General features: G+C 37.9%; 1 protein-coding gene across 2 annotated transcripts in view; it reads right to left on the reverse strand.

Moving 5' to 3' along the window:
* Window positions 1–19,724, reverse strand: part of ano8b (anoctamin 8b) — a 44,109-nt gene that overhangs the window by 20,136 nt on the left and 4,249 nt on the right. For both annotated transcript variants that reach the window (XM_017304442.1, XM_008406554.2), the window contains exon 2: window positions 396–506. In XM_017304442.1, the coding sequence (XP_017159931.1) occupies window positions 396–506 (111 nt within the window). The remainder of the gene's footprint in view (window positions 1–395; window positions 507–19,724) is intronic.

The following is a 19,724-nucleotide window of genomic DNA, read 5'->3' on the forward strand; positions in this document are numbered from 1 at the left end:
GATGGATGGATGGATGGATGGATGGATGGATGGATGGATGGATGGATGGATGGATGGATGGATGGATGGATGGATGGATGGATGGATGGATGGATTTTCCTTACACTTTCCTTTGTTTACCCTGATACATTTATTTTGAGTTTAGAAAACTTCAGATAAAGTTTAGTGAAGCAATCCATTATTTTCAGAAATGCTTATTTTAGTCAGTTATTACATTTAGCAGCTGAATTTAAAAATGATAGTTCAAAATCAGCAGGTCACTCTTTGGGGAAAACCTGATCGGTTTTCTTTTAAAGCAGATTAATGTTGCCTTCCTGCCTTTTAGTGTTGCCTTTTTTTAAAACCCCAAACTTTAGACGTTGTGACATCTGTGTGGGCGTCTTTAAGCGTCTGACCTGCAAACGTCATGAGGACATCACAGTTCTCCGTGGGCACCGTTTTCATCCAAGACTTATGAGACAGGATGTGTCTCCCAGCCTGCAGCAGACGCTTCCCAAACAACTTATCTGGAAGACAAAAAGAGACAGAGAGCAGAGGGGAGGGGGAGAGAGAAGGAGACAGTCACCATTTCAAAGTCAACATGTGTAAAGATCACTGACATTTGGAAAAAAAAACATTTCAAAACCTTGTAAAGAAAAACTCCCAGCACACTGAGACAAAGAGACACATAAACACAAATAAAACCATCCTTCTCATCAGGACAGATTTAAATGTCACGCTGCTTTGCTTCACAACACGACACTGACAGAAATAATCCTGGCCTGCCAAGACCACAGGCTGTAAATTGTCTGCACTGTTTGAACTGTTGCACACACACACATTTTAATACTACCCATGTGAGGACTTTGTATTGACAAACATTCATTTCACTGCCTAAGTCTGACCTTAACCTCACCATTGCTCTAACTAACCCCTGACCCTAGAAATGGGTATCTGCCACATCACGACCACGTTCTTTTGTTCCCATAAGGCAAATTGGTCTTTAAAAGGTTGGTAAATATCCCAGAAAATGTCCTAAACAGGCAACAAAAACAAGTATACACACACACAAACACAAATAGATTCAGCTCGATCAAAGAGACCAACTGCTGTGATTTGTCAGGGCTGTTTTATGCCCAGAGCCTCCAGGAAATTTGTATAAAAAATCTGAATAACGAATTACATTTTGAGGTTTAGAGAAAGATTTGATGGTTTATATTTTTACTAATTACAAAACCATTCATTCAGTTCATTTGTACAGAACCTTGCAAAAGTATTCATACCCCCATGAACATTTTCACATTTGGGAAAACGTTCCCAAATATATTTCATTGGGATTTATTTGCTAGACAAAAGCAAAGTACTTTTGTGAAATAGAGTGAAAATGATACAAATCTGTTTTCACCCCCCTCCTTTACTATGACACCCTTAAATAAAATCACCTTCAGATATAACATAATAAGTAATTAAATTCCAGTTGTGTGTAATTTAATCTCAGTATAAATCCAGATGTGCCGAGAGGTTTTATGCTCAACAAGGAATATGATTTTAGTTTTTAAGCACTCAGAGCATAGAAACTGTACAAACATGTAAAATTTGGAGGAAATGAAGTTCCTCTAAAGTTTAGCAAATACAATATGTATGTATTTGCAGTCATTTTTTAAAGTTAAATACAAGGTAACCATCTAAAAGACTGGGACACAGGTCTGCCTTCCAGCAGACCAGTCTCCTTTAACATACAGCCAGAGCTACAATAATATGATTCTAATCAAATAATAGTCATGGACCAGTTAAAGTCCAGACCTAAATCCAAGAGATCCTGAGGTCGGAACTAAAAATAGATGTTTGCTGATCCTTTATGTCCAGTCTGACTGAAGTTGAGCTATTTTGCAGAGTAGAATGGGTAAAACATATTTTCAAGATTTTTATTTGTTAAAATATGCAGGAAAAATGTTGCACCCGTTTCACAATTCTGCATTATCTGGTGTAAATGTATTACTCTTGTGGTTGTAACCTGACAAGCAATGGAAACATCTCACACTGTATGAATACTTTTGCAATTACTTTTAAACTGACTTTTATTTGGCCAGAAACAAACTTTCATATCTTTACTGTGATGCAACCCAACAAGTTAACTCACTCATCTGACATTTCTTTGGTGTGGATACGGTAACTCTTCAGTGGAAATATATTTTAAGGTTCTTTCTTCACTCTGACATCTCCTTCCAGAGTTCACATTTACACTGATGCACCAGTGCAAACAGTTTGAAACAGATCTGTGAGCACAGTGAAGCCACGCCGTGCTCAGCTGTCAGCGGACGGTTTGTAAAAACTGCTTCCTGACTCCTGAACAATAATGACAGCAGCCTGGAGTAAATTTCCATCCCTCAACAGCTCACAAAAAACTGAGACGAAGGCTCTAAGATGAGCCAAAACGTTGGTCTGTTTCCAAAGATCAGACTGAGGGCTGCTTAACATCACCGTCCCCAAATTATAATGATATACTACTTGTTCATTTTGGTTTATTTAAAGTATGCAGACTAAACTGAAATCCAAGAGGTTTGTAATAACTGAATAAGGTCTCTGCCTCTTTGTCACTGTAGTAATAGTTTACACTGTTGATGTGCACACAACACAAAAAGGTCAAGGCCAGGAGAGATATAAATATTAGCAGGATATCACTGCTGTCAGAATGATGCTGTGGCTCTCAGGAAACACCTGTCACAAAAATCTGTCCCTCCCTTTCCAAGAAGTGGGAGGCTTCAGAGGAAACACACAGCACATGCTTCTAGCAACACTTATATTTGCATTGTGACCATGCAAAACACGTGTAACACGATGCAGCTGCAAAGGACAAACCCGTCATATGGCTTCTGGCAGCGAACTACGTTTTATTTCAGGGAAATTAGGTCTGCTGTCTTAATCCCAGTTCTATCCCTTTATGATTTACTGTTTGATTTTCTACCCTGGAAATAATCTTCAACCTCATTTTCATCTGTATTCACCCAGAGTTCAAGCTTTTACAGTGAGACAAACCAATATAGGGAAGTAATTAGCATTTTAAACACTTTCTAAAGCGATTTGGAGACTAAATCAGAGCTAGACAGAGAATTATAGCATTAGGACAGAAAATTAAACTTAATTTCTTCCATAGCTATGATTGATGCTCCTGGTAGAGATAAACAGTCTTAAGAAATAATAAATATTGATGCACTGGAAATGAGCAAAGCTGAGGATATTTATTAAGTGAGAATAACTGCTGCAGGGCAGTTTCATTGCATTTTAACCAAATATATTTTTTAAGACACAAATTCTAAAGCTTGGTATTGTTTATAAAGGAAATTAGCAAAATATTACTTTCAATGCATTGCTTGGCTTTCTAAAAGAACCTCCCTTAAACCGGTTGTTATCATTTCATCTGGACAGATGTTTCCATCTCACTTTTACCGACTGCACAACTTTTGCAAGATATCTTGTGGACTGACAAAAGCAGGAGGTTTTGAAAACTGATTTTATCAGGTTACTTTTGGCTGAAACAAAAGCAAAAGGAATAAATCTGTAAAAACGTTTTTCAGGCATTGTAAGTTTAAATTACTTCCAATGTTCCCCATCTTTACAACATTTCCCATCTATTTTTGACTAGCAAAAAAAAATAGATGGGAAGTACAGTGAGGTGGGATGGGGGGGGTTCTCTGCTTTTTCATCCTGAGTGGTTTTCCCAGAGCAGAAACATGACTGGTCACTCAGCTGTGATTTAGATGAAATGCTGCAGGCTCTGCTGTGACATGACAGCCATTCTAATGAGTCCTGTATTCACCGCTGAGAGCAGCTCACACAAACACACTCCAGGAGCAGCCGGCGAATAGGCCTCAACACTTCTGCAAGGCTTCAATTTATGAATCCCAGCAGAGAGCAGCTCAGACACTTTGCATGCTTTTATGGATTTGTTGCTCGGTGTGGTTGGACCCAGGATAGATTGGAAATTTAAGCATGATGCAGGTTTGTGTCTGTGTTTGCATAAACTAAAACTAAGACCCCAAATAAAGACTGCTGTCAATCAGTACAAAGAAACCAGAGAGCATTGTCCTCCATGGTGGGTATAGATCACCGTGGAGGACAAATAGCAATACTTCAATTGCATTGAGGTAATGCAATTGAAGTATAATAAGTGATTACTATGAAGGAGTACTAGGGTCACAGTAAGAAAATGAAAAAATAAAATGACATTATGATATTATGAGAATGAAGGCAAAATAATACGAGAATAAAGTCAAAATATTATGACTTTATTCTTGTATGAGTGTAGTCTTGTAATATAATTTACAAGATATAGTTTTGTGTTCATGCAGCCACTCCAGTAATTGAGTTTTTCAAAAAAAAAATATTCACAGTCAACCGTAAAGCCGTCGGTCTGACGGCGGAGGCTCAGCAGAAATTAGGTCAGCCAAAAGGATAATGATCACAAAGCTCAATGGGAGACCCACAAAAATTGGGAAAAAAGAAAGAAATCCACAATTTTCTTTCAACCAGTCAAAGTTATGACCTTAACCTCCTTGAAATGCTGTCAAGAGAAAACTATTTAGCCAAGATTTGTCTAAAGTGTGATGTAGGGGTCAATTAATACTTAGAATGATTCTGTGTGGCTGCAGACAATATTTTAGCACAAGTGGTTGATGTAGGTTTTTGAAGATTTCCAATAGGAATTTTATTCCAATTAAAATAGACTGTTAGAGTCAAGGCAAAATAGATTCAATAAATTTAGCCATTTTTTTTTTGTCCTCATTGTAATTTCATATCTTACTCAGAAACAGACATTGGAACAATCATTCATTAACGTTTGAAAAATACTGCATGTATTTTCTAAGAAAGTGACTCATCCTGTCTTCTTGTTGAAGAAAGACTAAATGTAAAATTCTTGACAGTAAAAAAATACATAAACTATGTTTCAATAAGGCAAACATGTAAGATTACTTTTTGATTTTCGGATCTGTAATGCATGTCTCTGTGCATTTCTTGGTTGGTAGTTTGTTTCAGGGAACTCCAGCTTCCTCTCCCAGTCCAAAAACATGACTGAAAGGTTCATTGTTCTCTCTAAATTGCACGTGAGTGTGTGTGCATGGTTGTTGACAATAGATATCTTGTTAGAATGTTTAGTTTACTGCAAAACATACAAATGAAAAACAAAGATTTAACTTGGGAATTTTAGGCCATGCTGTAAAAAGTGTGGATGCCGTTTATTTAGACAAACTGTGATTGTCTAAAGTTGCAGTGTAAAGATTTTCTTACAACAATCTAAGTAGATCAAGGTGAAAACAGTTTAGATAACTGCTGTTAAAGCCATGAATGATGATGAGGGTCGTTCTTAATATCAACTAGACACGATGGACACTTTATAAGTTTTACAAAGAATGTAAGTTTTGATCGACTAGTCATCGACATATTTATTTGAGAAAGAAACGTTTAAAAGTGTCTTTAGCCTTGCAACAGAATCCAGGTCGCTGCATAGTGGCTTATATGAGGACCGGCGGTGGAAAGAGATAAAGCCTGTATTACTCACGGCCTTCACAGCAAGATGATGGTTGCGGGGCTAATGCTTATCAGACTGCAGCCAGGCAGGAGCATCACACAGGAAGTCTGTCTGTGATCTAAGCCGCTCCATGAAGCATTTCTCTGGGATGTTTATGTGTGTGTGAGAGGCTGAGATCTAAAATGCCAGATCAATCCAGTGTAAGTCGCCTTTTAAGCACAGCCCAGAAATGAAGGTCACATTAACAATGAGTTAATGATGCTTTTTAATGTCTGCAGTGAGCTGCGTTGATAACGAGAACTTTATGCTCCACTGACGTCCTGACTCAAGTTTTAATATTCATCAGTGGCATTATAATCAGTTTTCACTCTGCAGGTAAAGTTTAATTATTCTAAATATGCACATCCTTAAGTATTTTAGTGCAAAACATTTGCAAAAATGCTGGTAATTCTAGTGAATGTGCAAAAACTAATTTTATTTACTCCAACCTTTTCACAACATCCATCCATCCATCCATCCATTTTCTTTACACTCTTGTCCCTAGTGGGTTGGGAGGGGTGCTGGTGCCTATCTCCAGCTGACGTTCCGGGCGAGAGGCGGGGTCACCCTGGACAGGTCGCCAGTCTGTCGCAGGGCCTTTTCACAGCAAAATATATTAAAATGTATTTTTATAAAAGAAAATTTCTTTACATAAAGAAATTACTCATACTATCAGTGAAAAATGATGGAGGCAGCATCATCCTGTGTGGCAACATTTCTCCAAATGGACCTGTTTGACTTTGGCAATAAATATTTAGATGCTTTATTATTTATATTTATTTATCTCTTATRAAACCAATGCAATTTTATTGTGTTGTAGGAACACAATGACAAATAAAAAAAAATAATTTTAAGGCGGATAAAGTTATGGGAACCCTGGGTGGCTCAGTGGGTGCATATATAAATGTATGGTGTATATAGTATTGCTCTATCTGTAACATCAGATGCGTTATTCTATCAAAAGTTGAATTAATTGTCCTTTTTTTGTAGAATTAAAACAATTAGATCATGTCTGTAACTTTGTGTAATCACTGTGATACTGTAGTATTTTTGCTCTAGCTTAGAATATCTTAGCATTGTACAGGACTCCCTCGAAAGTTAGGATTTTAATCTCAATAGGTTTTTTTTTTTCAAAACTATTGGTAAAATAAAAAAGTAAGATAATGGGAATGCTGTAGTGGCTCATGCCAACTTGTATATGAAGACTGAATAGACCAGAAACATCTTAGAGAGAAACTTAACTTTAGTTCACCTTTTTCTCCCTCCTGTTGTTCTCTATAAAACTCTGACTCACTTTATTCTTTACTGCAACATTTTCTCTACTTTTCTGCACTGCAACCTGACTGCATAGTCGGCAAACATTTACAGAAATAATCTTACCAGAAACAGATTGAACTCTGCGTTTTTACTAGTAGCTGTCAATAAATGAGTGAACATTCTCACTCCTCTCCTCTCTTTTTTTCCCTCTACATGTTCCTCTCTTTCCTCTTAGCTTGTTTTTCCCAACATCATTCCTGCCTCTTTCTTTCCTCCAAATCCTCCCTTTGCTCCCTCCAGGCCAGATCTATCAGCCTCTCTCTCTCTTTCTCTCTCTCTCTCTCTGTATTTCTTTAATGTCTGTCTCAGCTCTGCAGCCTTCGCACTCAGTCAGACTGTCTCAAGAGGTATTTGTCATCATTGCGCTTAAGAGCTTATCTGGATGCAGCCTTCCAGCGAGACGGAGAAGAGCGGGAATGCTTGATACTGATATTACAAATAAACCTGGTCTAAGTTGTTCCAGTGAGCTGAACCTTTTACAGTCTCACTTCACTGAAGAGCAGAGATGCACCGATCAGGCTATTCTCTTGGAGGTCTGACCAACTGACTCCAATTCTGAAGGATTCTGATTTTTTTTCCTGAGGATTAAATGACTTAAAATAAAATATTTTGCTGCCTGTTCTTTGAAAGAAAACACACAGGATTTAGTTTGGCAGCTGATTCAAGTTTTGAGGAATCACTGCACTATAGGGAAAAGCTTAATTAAGTCCATTAAGTGTTGACTATTTGCATCAAAGAGCATTGATCTGTGGTTTGTAGTAACGTAAAGACGAAAGACCACTGCAAAATAAAGCATGTTATGGTGGGCAAAGCATCTAATGCAAGGTAACAGTTAATTTAGGCTTAGTATGAACAGCTATCTCTGATGGGATCAACAGCTAACAGCTACCAATTAGACAATCTATGTAATTTTATTTAAATACAGAAAAAGTTTTATTTTAAAAAAGCAATTTGTTGATATACTGGAGAAGGTTTTTTGTTTTAATCCATGCTATAAACTAAGAATTATAATTTTGATAACAGATTAAGAGAAAGTTTTCTTTGTAGATCTCTTTGGTTGTCATACTTGTTTGTGGAACCAGTTTTGTGGCAAAGTAAGGAGGGTTCCCCCTTCTTATAAGTTATGCTAATGACTTCCTCCTGTGGCTTTCCTCATTCCATCTCTGCTTTTTCCAAAGAAGGTGAAGACAAAAGAATAAATATGTTTTTCTTTGGCATGTGTTCAACTGCTGGCACTGAGATTAATTGATTACTTTTGTAGTTTTTTTCTGTAATCTTCCCAAGATTATTAAAGGGGTTGTGTCTGAAGCATTGCCTTGGCAAAGGAATAGTTGTCAATTCTGGCAATTTAACTGCATTTCCCTTGATACTTTCAGCAGATAAAAGATTGTGCCTTTTTCTTAGAGATTTAGTAAAGTCAAGAGAACTGCATGTCCCAGAAGCCTTTTTTGTGTTTTGTGCCATTTTTAGTGAAAGTTTTTTGTTTYGACTTTTGTAGTAAATGCCTCTATAAACACAGATTAACTATTCCTGTTGCCAGATCTTTTCAAACAAAACTGCAGAAAACAAAGTGATCTAAAAAGTATCTAGGCTGGACGATACGGCTGAAAAACATCACAATATAAGTTTTTCATATCAGTCGAAATCAATAAATATTGTTTTCTGTCTTAAATATCTGAAATACTGCCAGACTGGTGGCGTGACCTTTCCTCTTTTAATCACAGTTTTCACTCCACAACGTTGTTTTTTTATTATTATTTTTAAGCAGTTATTAAATTCAGTGGGGAAACATTAAACTGCTGCTGTACAAGTTACTCAACAGGTTGCTAAGTAACCAAAGAATGAGTGAGTTGCTAGGTAACCAAAGAGTGAGTGAGTTAGTTGATGCCACCAACCTTGTTTAGCTCACTCGCTCTACAGCCTTTCCTCTGCCTACATCTCCCAGAATTCTGTGGGGTTCTTGATCGGAGTTCAGTGAATATTCTATGTATAATATTGACTATCCTGCCAGATGTATTACATTAATATATATTGTTACTGATTTATTGTCCAGCCCTAATGGGGAGAAGATCAAATAAAAGTTAAGTGCTTTGTCTAAAGACTAAATGAGGAAGGAAATGGGAGCCATTCAGGAGCAGGAGTCATTTCATCAGGAGCGGGACGGGACAGCCTCCACATCACTGAATCTTTATATCTTCCTCTAACAATCTTATGAAAGGTTAAACAGTAGCCAAATGCCCAGAAAAATCTGTAAAACTACCCTTTCTATAATAACACATCCTGTAGTTTAGATAAGGATTTTCTCTTTCTCTGGCAGGAAGGTATCTGTTCCACCCCTGTGACAAATGGGATAAAGATGTCAACCTTCGTGGATGTCAGGACTCTGGTTTCCTCATTATCGGTGGCGAGGAGGATAATGGGGACCTGTCCTTGGCTTCAAAATACCAATGACTGTATGTGACACTGGAGGCACCCATGGTTGAGCGCCAGGAAGAGGACATGGTGAGACGATGTAGGGGGAGAGGAGTTATAACGCTCACACTATTCTGCTCACACAGCAGAATAGTTGAAGTATCACTTTCCCCTATACCATCTTATTTCTCTCCTTTGCATCACTTTCCTCTGCTCTCCTCACTCAGACTCAATAAATCTCCCTCCTTCATTTCCCACTGTGTCTTTCCTCCTGCCAAGTGGGCTAATTGGCGGCTCATTCAGGGTCAGCTGGTATATTTCAGTGTTACCTCGGCCGCATTATCACGCCGAGGTTAAATGAGGAAAATAAAGTTGTGTGCCTTTCATTCAGGTAACCAAGGTGAAAGGCAGACCTTTTCATGCCCCATTAGTGCAAAGTACTATTTCACTGCTTATCTAACCAGCTGAATTGAACATTGTCAAGCAGGAGGATTGGGAATTATGAATGGCTGAGTGCTGATGATAAATATAAAGTAATGAATAGAGGCCTTTGTGGAGCAAAGAGACGTCCTTGTTGAGCTGGGAACAACCACTAGTGTGGAAGAAGGCTTTTCAGAAGGACAGAAAACAAAAGAACATGGATTAGAGTCCTAAGCAATGTTAATACATGAAAGCGTTCTTTCTATGTTGTACTGAACAGCCCTAAGAGTCACTGCAGTACAGGACATTTCTCGCTGAATAAAAGATTTGGTGGCAGGATACTTTAAAAAAAACACATGCTGAGAAAACATCCAATTCATTTCTGACAGAACTAGATCCTCCATACAGGTGGTTCCTTCATAACGTAAGGCTGGGTAATATAGCTGAAAACATATCACGATATAAGTGTTTCATATCAGTTGATATCCAATAATTATTGATTTGTTTTGGTTTTAAATATCTGAAATACAGCCAAACTGGTAGCATGACCATTCCCGTTTTATCCAGTTTTCACTCCTTTATTTTTAAGCAATTATGAGGCACCGAGGCAAAACATTAAACTGCTGCTGCGCTAGTTACTCAACAGGTTGTTGCTCGGCAACCACCTGTTACTCAACAGGTGGTTGCTCGGCAACCACCTGTTACTCAACAGGTTGTTGCTAAATAACCAAATAATGACTTAGTTGATGCCACCAACCTAACTTAGGTTGCTGAGAGGCAAAGCAACTAAAGGCTTTTCTCTGCCTACATCCCCCAGAATGTTGTGCAGTTCTGGATTGAACATTTCAATATTCGATAGGACATATTTTGTATTGATAGTGATCACATGCCTTTTACAAAATTGTTTGTTATTGATTTATTGCCCAGCTCTGATATAACCGATATTGATAATTGTGGTGATGATGATTGCTATTTTATATATTGTGTAGCTCAATCGAAGAATGAAAAGGTACAAAATATGAAAAAAAATATATAAACAGATAGAAAAGAACACAAATATGGCACAAAACAAAATAAGCAGTCTAAAGATGGAGATCAATGGATAATAAAATTACATTTTGGGAAATCTCTCCCAGGCCAAAACCAGACCTCAGTTTTTAGTAATCTAATCACTTCTACATTTTGAATCCTTTCCTTTCCCGTCATAAGGTGTGGTAGGTTGGAAGTGGTGAGGAGAAACGCGGGACCCAGGATATAGATGAAATGGTGAATTTATTGATAAATAATGCTCGGAGTCCAGGACAGGCAGCTCAGCAGGAAAACAAGCACACAGCTAAATCCGGTAGCAACTGACTTGAAGGACTAAATAAGAGCGGACACAAACCAGGACTTCACAGTTCTGCTGGAGCGTGACAACAATAGACGGACAGCAATAAACAAGGACCCAACGAAGAACACAGACAACAGGTGAGACTAAATACACACGGGGCAATCACGGGAACGAGACACACCTGGGAGACAATCAACGGGGAAAGACGCAGAGACAGGACTAACAGGGAACAGGATCACACAGAAACTCAAAAATAAACACATAGAAACACGGATCACGACACTTTCCTTTCCTTTCCTTTCCTTTCCTTTCCATTCCATTCCATTCATCTCCAGTTATCCTTTGTTTAAAACAATACCAAAGGAGGGTTCAGGATTGTCCAGGAAAACTGCTGAACCTTTAACTCAGAGCTTAATGTTGCTGGTGTAAATCTGCCTGATGTCAGCCTGTGTCTCAATATGACGTTACATAACAAGCCATTTTATGAAGGTTAATTGACTTACTAAGAGTAATGGACGACTTTGGTCGGCATCAAAATAAAGGAAATTCAGTTTGTGTTTCATCTCAGGAAGTCGTTCTAATTATGATGTCAATAAGATAATCTGAACTTCCAGTGCAACCCAGTAATCACTGAATAAAGTAGTGTTGTTTTATATCCAACATCTATTAGAAAATATCCTCAATTTTACAGGACTGGCAGCAGTGAGTCAGATGGACGACTTGAATAGCTGATCTGTGTGATCTATTTCTGGACAATAGAGATGCAGAACCCTCAGAGTCTGATCAATATCCCAGAGGAACCAGCGATTATTGTAGATTACAACAACGCCCCTCCCATTTCCTTTCCTACTCAGCGAGAAGCAGACGAAGATATTACTAATAACTTAGTCAGCGCTGATTCCCTAAGCCTTTGATAACTGAAAATATATGCAACAGTACATCCCAATTTATTCAGCTCTTTGTAAGCATTTAGACAAAAGAAAATGAGCATTAGAGGTTTTTGCTGTTCCACAAAAGGGCTTTACTAGATCTTGATTTGAGTCCTATTTAGATTCTACTGAATGTCTCTCAAACTCCCAGCATTTCTGATCTTATAAAGTCCCTTCAGCACTTAACCTGCACCTGTGCTGCTTGGTCATGAGAGAATTTATCGTCACACTGGAGTCACACCAATAAGAGCCACGCTGGTCTGGCAGCACTTCAAGTAAGTTCTAGTAATTTATTTATTGCTGCCATGCGGCAATCCTGCCTCGTTGCCTCATTGCAGCCAAAGCAATCTCACCATGAAACATACAACCTACAATCTCCAGGCCAATAAACTGAATGCCGCAATCAAAAAGCCTTTAAACACAGAGATTATTTTATATTCTTTACAATGGATTCCTGATTGTTTTATAATTTATTGACATTTATCTGAACTTACAAGTATTTGCAGGTTCTTGGGTTTTTAATTTTTTCCAAGGGCTAAGTTTGAACGTTTGGATGACCGAGAACCAAATCAGTTTCCTTTGGATTTTTGCAACATCACCAAGCATTCGAATTTTGCGTTGTGTGTTTTGTGATCTTTTTAGTGCTCTTGATCTTTTATTGTTTTGCACTTTGGTTTCCTGGTTTGGATGTTTCAAAGCTCTTTATAAATGAATAAATGAAATGAAATGGTATTCGTTTCCCTTACTGGGGAGCAAAGTTCCCAGTGGTGTAAAATGTGTATAAGCCATTTGCTGAGCAAGAGTTGACTCTTGAATGTTTGACTAAATTAATAAAAAAGTTAACACAACTTACTACTAAGCTTATATTTCACAAACTCACATTTAGGTTCAAAATCTAAAACTCACAAAATTTATTTGACTTAAAGAGTATAATAGAGTAGCCACAACTAAATGCAGCTCAAATGTTTTACAGTGTACATCTGAACAAGCTACTTAAAAAAAGCAAGTCAAGACAAATTTACTTGTGCAGCAGATTTCAACAACAGGGCGATTCAAAATGAAGGTTTTGGAGTGACTAGTCATAGCCTGGATTTAAATCCAATTAAGAGGCAGTGGCATAACACCTGTTCAATAACGCTTAAAGACCCTATAACTAATAAGATTTATCTTTAAAAAAAAGAGCAAGCCAGGCTTCTTCACAGTGATTGTGCAAGATTGAAGGTACAGAGGAAGACTCCAGTTTTTTGTTAAAGGGGAAATTAAGTGACTCAAGTGATCAATCTAAGTGAAATTACTTTAACATAAGGCCAKCTTAGAAAGGAGAGCTTAGATTACTTAAAAGATCATTTTAAAACTTAATTTAGTGCTTATTCTGGTCATTCTGTTGTAATGTATGACAGACAAAATGCAAAAAGGAAGGCATAAGTTACATAACAACCAATTTAATAAAGAGTTTAAAAATACACTTTTAAAAAGACTGAGAGGTGCAGAACAGAAGAATAACATGAGGAAGATAAAGACAATGGGGCGCAGAAGAGTACATAAGCAGGTGTAATCAAGGGAATGAGGAACAGCCGGAGGGGAAGCAAAACAGAAGAGGAATGAGGAGATAGAAAAYCTCATTCCTCTTCACCACATTGTGTTTCGCTGTGGYGAGAAACACGCTGAGGGAAGGAGGAAGAGAGGATACAATTAAATGAAGGGAAAAACCCCGACACTATCAAACAGGAGCAAAATGAAATATTAATATAAACAATTACTACAACAAATACTAATAAAAGAAACAAAACTCTAAAAGCATAAGCCAAGAAGTAAACAAACAGAGCAATGAATGAATTAAGGCAAGATCTAAGTAAAACAGTAAAGAAAAGATCAAAACAGAAACAAAAGAAGCTAAAACGTTACCTATGGATTATGACACCTGTGTRACAAATAAGCAAAATCAAAATACATTTACATCCTGCTGTCAGGATGTAAATAGGATGTACAGAGTTATGTTTTCACAATACTGTACAATGATTAAATTAAAAAACTGCTACATTTTATTTAACTCCATGTATTCTGCTAAAATTAATTAATTAGCACAWAAAACATTTAGCTTATTATATGAGGTCCTTCACAACACCAATACAGCTACATAAAACACAGAATGTAAATGGATTCAGGTGATTATTGTTTGCATTTTTATATTTTAGCTTCTTTGTTTTCTGATCCAATATGTGTATGTGCTTTCTTTCCACAGAGCTGTGGTCGACCCTCGGCTCGGTGGATGGGTTTTCAAGGTTAAATGTACCAGCATCATGAAGACACACAAGGACAGAGCCATTAAATTAATTCARCGCCCCAGTGACTGAGGATGGATTCAGGAAAGATAATAAATAAATACCGTAAGAGATGCCACAGACTGCAATTTATTCAAATTTAAAAGCTTTACTGTCCTCAGCTGCCAGCTTCTGAGACTGACAACAAAGGAGAAAATGATTTGTTGCCATTAAAGATGAAAAATTTACTCTCTGACAGGATAACAATAAATTCTTATTTCATTGCAAAATCTGCAGTAAACTTCATACACCTCTCATTCATTACATGAAAAAAACTCGAAAAGAAAAAAGCAATAAAACAATCCTAAGATATGCAGCAAGACGTCTGCAAACAAACAGATAACTCTGCCTTATGCTGAGRTTTAGCTCTGAAATTTAGCCTCCTGAAGAGGCTAATAAGGASGTGAGGATGAGGATTRATTGCACCTCAACCAAACAAATCAAAAAGAGTGGCCAAASCAAATGAGTCACAGGAGGGTGTTATCAGATAAACAAGAACGGCAGAGGAACAAGATGTGCAATAAAGTGGCTTAAAACTCCCCAGCTTCACATTGAGCGCCTCTGTGCAGACGCAGATACGGATAATACGTCCATTTATGAGCTGTGGAAGACAGAACAATCCTCTTTGCACTTTCCCAGCCYTCCAGTTGTTGAGGATGGGGAACGGAACGAATGTGGAGCAATTCTCTGCCACCAAGCCTAAAAGCAGCATTCTTCACCAYGGTCATTGTTTGTCTGCAGGGTGTGCTCAGCAGCTCAGAAAAAGCCWAATCAAACCAAAGCTTAGTGAAGTTAAAGAAAATGAAGGGCAGGATCGCCAAGCCCCCTTTAATCCCACTTCTTCTGGTCATACACTGCTTTGATCACAGCCTAAACTCAGCGGCGAAATCTCTGCTACACATCTTAGAAAGCACAGAATGGRCAACACCAGCAGCTGCTCTATCTGTACTTTAAAGTATTTTAAGCTCTCGGGTGTGCATTATCATTTTTTCTGCACAAGGTTTGATAATCTTCATGGATAGAAATGGAAAAGTGTGAAYATCAAGACGGCATAAATAGGGACTCAGAAGTTGGTGGTACGTCTCTGGAGGCAAAGATGCATTATGTACGAACAGATAAAGACATTAAAACATGAGAATTTAGGGCGAGTAAATCATTACTTGCAAGGCAAATTGTTTATCACAACTTAGGGAAATTGTCTGTAGCTTCCTGAAACATCTCTGTATGTCTAATAGCTCCAGGTTTGGCCATCGACAGAGCTGCAGAAACAAAAAGAAAGTGGTTTTTCAAAGGTCCCTCATAGAACAGGCGAGGGGAAAACCAAACATCTACACCTGCCTGTTTAACCAGTTTAAAAAACRATAGTATTTYCTTGAAGGCTTTTCACAGTATGAGGAAGTTTAGAGTCAAAGATATATGAAACCCTTTGAAGGGACTGAATGAAAAGGAAGTCATCAAAAACAAGACAGTTGAATGTGATGAGTTGTAAACAATAAACTCAGAATTAACACAAGAGTTYTCATGTCGCAGTCTGATTTTCTTTACGTTAATACTCTATCATCTCAATAAAACAACTTTCAAAACATTTTTTATTAAAGCATGGACCAGATATTAAGGCACTGTTTATTTATTTTTAAATAAAGTGAGGCAGCATCCTGAAATTTCAGCTACTGTGCACTGCTSGGCAGCTTCCTGAAAGAATCATACTTGACTTTTTCCTCACTTACAAGTACTAGATCTRTCTTCAATGGTGCAGAGAAATATGCAACTTTAAAAATGTTTCCCTCCTATGCATTTGCCCTGCAACATCCACAGTTTTACCAGCTAATCCATCCTGACACAGACTTTTTTCCACAGGTCAAACATTTCCAGCTGTCAGAGGTCACATATGTCAGGTTTCRTACATAAGCACGGTGGAGGGTCTGTGGTGCTTTGGGCCTGTTTCTCTTCTCTACTTTGTTAGAAAGAATAGCATCAGGTACTCTTTGCMATACCATAAATGCTACTAYAAAAGCTCCACAGCAACAATTCATTGTACATATTTACCATTTTTGACAATAAAAGTTGAAGGGCCATGTACTTATGAAAATACATTTGTATTTATTGTTATGTACATCAACTTTTACAGCAAAACAGAATCAAAATATTTTAATATTTCTAACTCTGTTTCTAACATTTCCAGGMAACAATGTTCATGCATCACTTTAATAAGAGCATAATGAGTGAAACTCCATAATTGTCAGAAGTTACTGAAGTGRAATGGATTCAGTCGACTCATTTACTCCAACGAAACATTTACTCCATCTGAACAAGTCAAGATTTTTGTGGCAAAAAAAATTAAAGTGACACAGCTGAGACAGTACAAATGTAAATTATGAAAGAAACATTATATTTTGACAGGCAGCAATTAATGTGAAGCCAGAACACRATACGCCTAATAAGGTCAGATTAGCATCAATAGCAATTAGACGAATCACAATTGCTCTGAGGAACATATAAGCCTATATTTGCAGCAACATAAAACGTCTGTTTTAAAAAGACAGAGCCCAGATKAGCCCTGATTGCTGCTAATTACTGTAACAACACTGTGGCACTGTGATTTTATTATGATGAGTACTTTGTTGTTTCTTTCCTAAAGTAAAACCCCAGTTGTGTGCTTGACCCTTCAGTTGAGGTTAATAAAGACAAAATCTCAGCAGCAGCAAGGTCATCCAAAGTGCAGCTAATRTGGAGCTCAGCACATACTCCACCACAGAAGAAGAGCAGGAAAACAGAAAACGCATTGGATAACCAATGTAGGCTCAGAAGCAGAAGCAGCAGAGAAACACATTAAGCTSGGAGTCATTAGGCAAACGTACTGCTGGTATTTTATCATACAGAACAGCAATCCTCAGCCCCTTCACTTATGAAGCTGTGGGAGGGCCTAAACCAGCGGCTCGTACTGTCTGCTGCTGAGAAAACAGCTTTTCCTTTCCAGACTTCAGAGGGATGCTTTTCTCCCTTTCAGTGCTGYTGAATTTGGAGAAACCCGTGTGACACAGAACCTGCCAGAGGTAAAGCTGAAGTATTCAACTTTATTTAAGTGGCTTGACCACAGCCAAAGTGCAGATTTCCACTTAAGACCTTCTCTCCATGCGTTTTCCAGATTATAGAGAGCGGTTATTAATGGCAAGCATCAAGTGTGGAGTTAATAAATACGTTTACAAGGAAGCAAACAGATCATGACACAAATACATAACCTTCTTCAACATTTTATGAAGCATTATATCCTCCTGACTACTAGTAGTTAATTTTTGTCCTCTGTAGAGGACATTTCTAAACTTGAATATCTCCCACCCCCTGCATTCTACTGAATTAATTCCTTTTGGTATCTGGAGAGGACATTTAGGGCTTTTCAATGATACCACATGTGAAGGGGTGGGACTTTTGTACATACCTTGTTCTAATTCATAAAAATAGCATTTATCAGTAATAACACATTTTATGGGAAGAGACAAAGTAAGTGCATAAAACCTTTTATTACCTTACAAAGACTGTGGGATTTAAAAAAAAATGGTGATTGGACAATATTTTTTTCCTGGTAGTCAGGAGGATATAAACCGGAACCAAAGCAAAATGTAAGAATTGGTCCAGAACGCAGATGGAAACATTGACCGCAAAATGKGACTGCGTTGTGGTTAAGACAGTGTTGGCATGCTGCATYTAAAACTACAGCTGTAACTTGGATAGGGTTTTATTTACTTAGCAATAAACAAGTGAATTTSAATTAAATCTCATCCCACAGTAATACATTTGCAACACGATCAGGAAAAACTCTGATTTCAATAATTGCTTCACTAGGATGTWTTTATTTGTATATTCTGTGGGAAACTTAAAAATCTTTTCACTTTTAGAGAGTAGATAAAGAAAGTTTGAAAACAAAAYTGTTTCCCTTCATAAAGAAATTTTAATTCTCACTCCTGTATATGACAAACAAAAGAGAGCCCTTATTATTGACTTTGCARAAAGCCGGTGACCTCTGGTCACTTTGCGCCTCAACATCTGCTGACCCCTCTCTGCGAATTTACTTCTTGGCTGCGTTGCTGTTGTTCCCATTGTGCTGATGGCTGGAATATTTAGTCGCAAGTAAATTTCATGACTCCATCTATTGCACAGGCAGCAAACTATCATGGTACCAAGCTGAAACTCACTGAAGTGCTGAGAAAAAAAAGTCTGAACGCCTGACAGTGCTGGATTTTATACACTTAATGACTTGCAGGGGTGACCAGATGCTCTGTATGTGATATAACCTGGAAAACACTGTCTTCACTTACAGTTAGCTCATTATTACAATAAAGTTTGTTAGAATTAATTTATATCTGTCAAAATGTCAGCAAAGTCTTCAAATTTATGCCTCCAACCTGTGGACATCACATCTTTTTCCTCAGCGAGATTGAATATAAGCGTATGTTTCACATATCCCTGGCAGCTGATTGGACAGCCAGAAAATACACGACCTAATTTCCACAACACAGAACCTTATCAGCGCCAGCCTCACAGGGAACACGGTCTAATTGCTGTGACTTTTATGTTGCGTTTTCTAATGACGAGAGATTAATTAATCCTTGAAACGAGTGTTTGAGCTACAAAGGATGGTGGCATCAAGGATCAAAGTCATCGAGGTCTACTGTGGCAGGATTAGGAAAACACGGAAGACGGATGGARACAATCTGAGACTCCAGAGAAGAAAATCCTTCCAAGCTGCCACCAAAGTCTCCACTGAATGAAGAAGTCGGCGCTCCTGCCGCTGCGTTAGATGACTGACAGCGACACATGTGAGGGTGGTCATGTGATATCGTRGTATTTCAGCCCYCTACCTTGATTAAGAAAGACAAACCACATTTAGCATGCATTCCAGCAACAAAGCTCCCTCCAGGCAAAACCTGGACTGACAGATTCAGTCATGGTGAAAAGAAAGTACACCTCCTTTCAGTTCTAGAGTTTTACGAATCAAGCCATGAAAAAATTATTATTATTTAATGAGTTCTATCATTTAACTGTAACGTCAAATGTAGAAAAACACACAGCAGTGCCCCTAATTCTTCTTTTCTTCAAGAAAAATCAAGCCAAAATAAAAACACTGTTTGCAAAAACTATCTACACCGTATGATCAAAGAGAACCAATAACCAGCAACAGCTCCCTCATTTYATCYCTATTAAATTGAATTCAATTCMGTTCAACTCAAAGTACTTTAAAGGGAAATTAGATTTTGTTGTAACTARTATAATCTTATAATCGTTGTTGTGGATGGTGATGCTGTGGACAGGATGGTTCTCCAGTAGCAGTCAGTCTTGCAACAAATTTGAAAAAGCCTCTGACTAAAGGCTGCTGTTGCCAAGCACTGCTACTCCACCTCATTTGCTTTTGCCACTCCCCTTTAAATCTCTGTCTGGCCACACGGTTAGAAAGC

The sequence above is a fragment of the Poecilia reticulata genome, linkage group LG4 (genome assembly GCF_000633615.1).
Source record: "Poecilia reticulata strain Guanapo linkage group LG4, Guppy_female_1.0+MT, whole genome shotgun sequence".
NCBI lineage: Eukaryota > Metazoa > Chordata > Actinopteri > Cyprinodontiformes > Poeciliidae > Poecilia > Poecilia reticulata.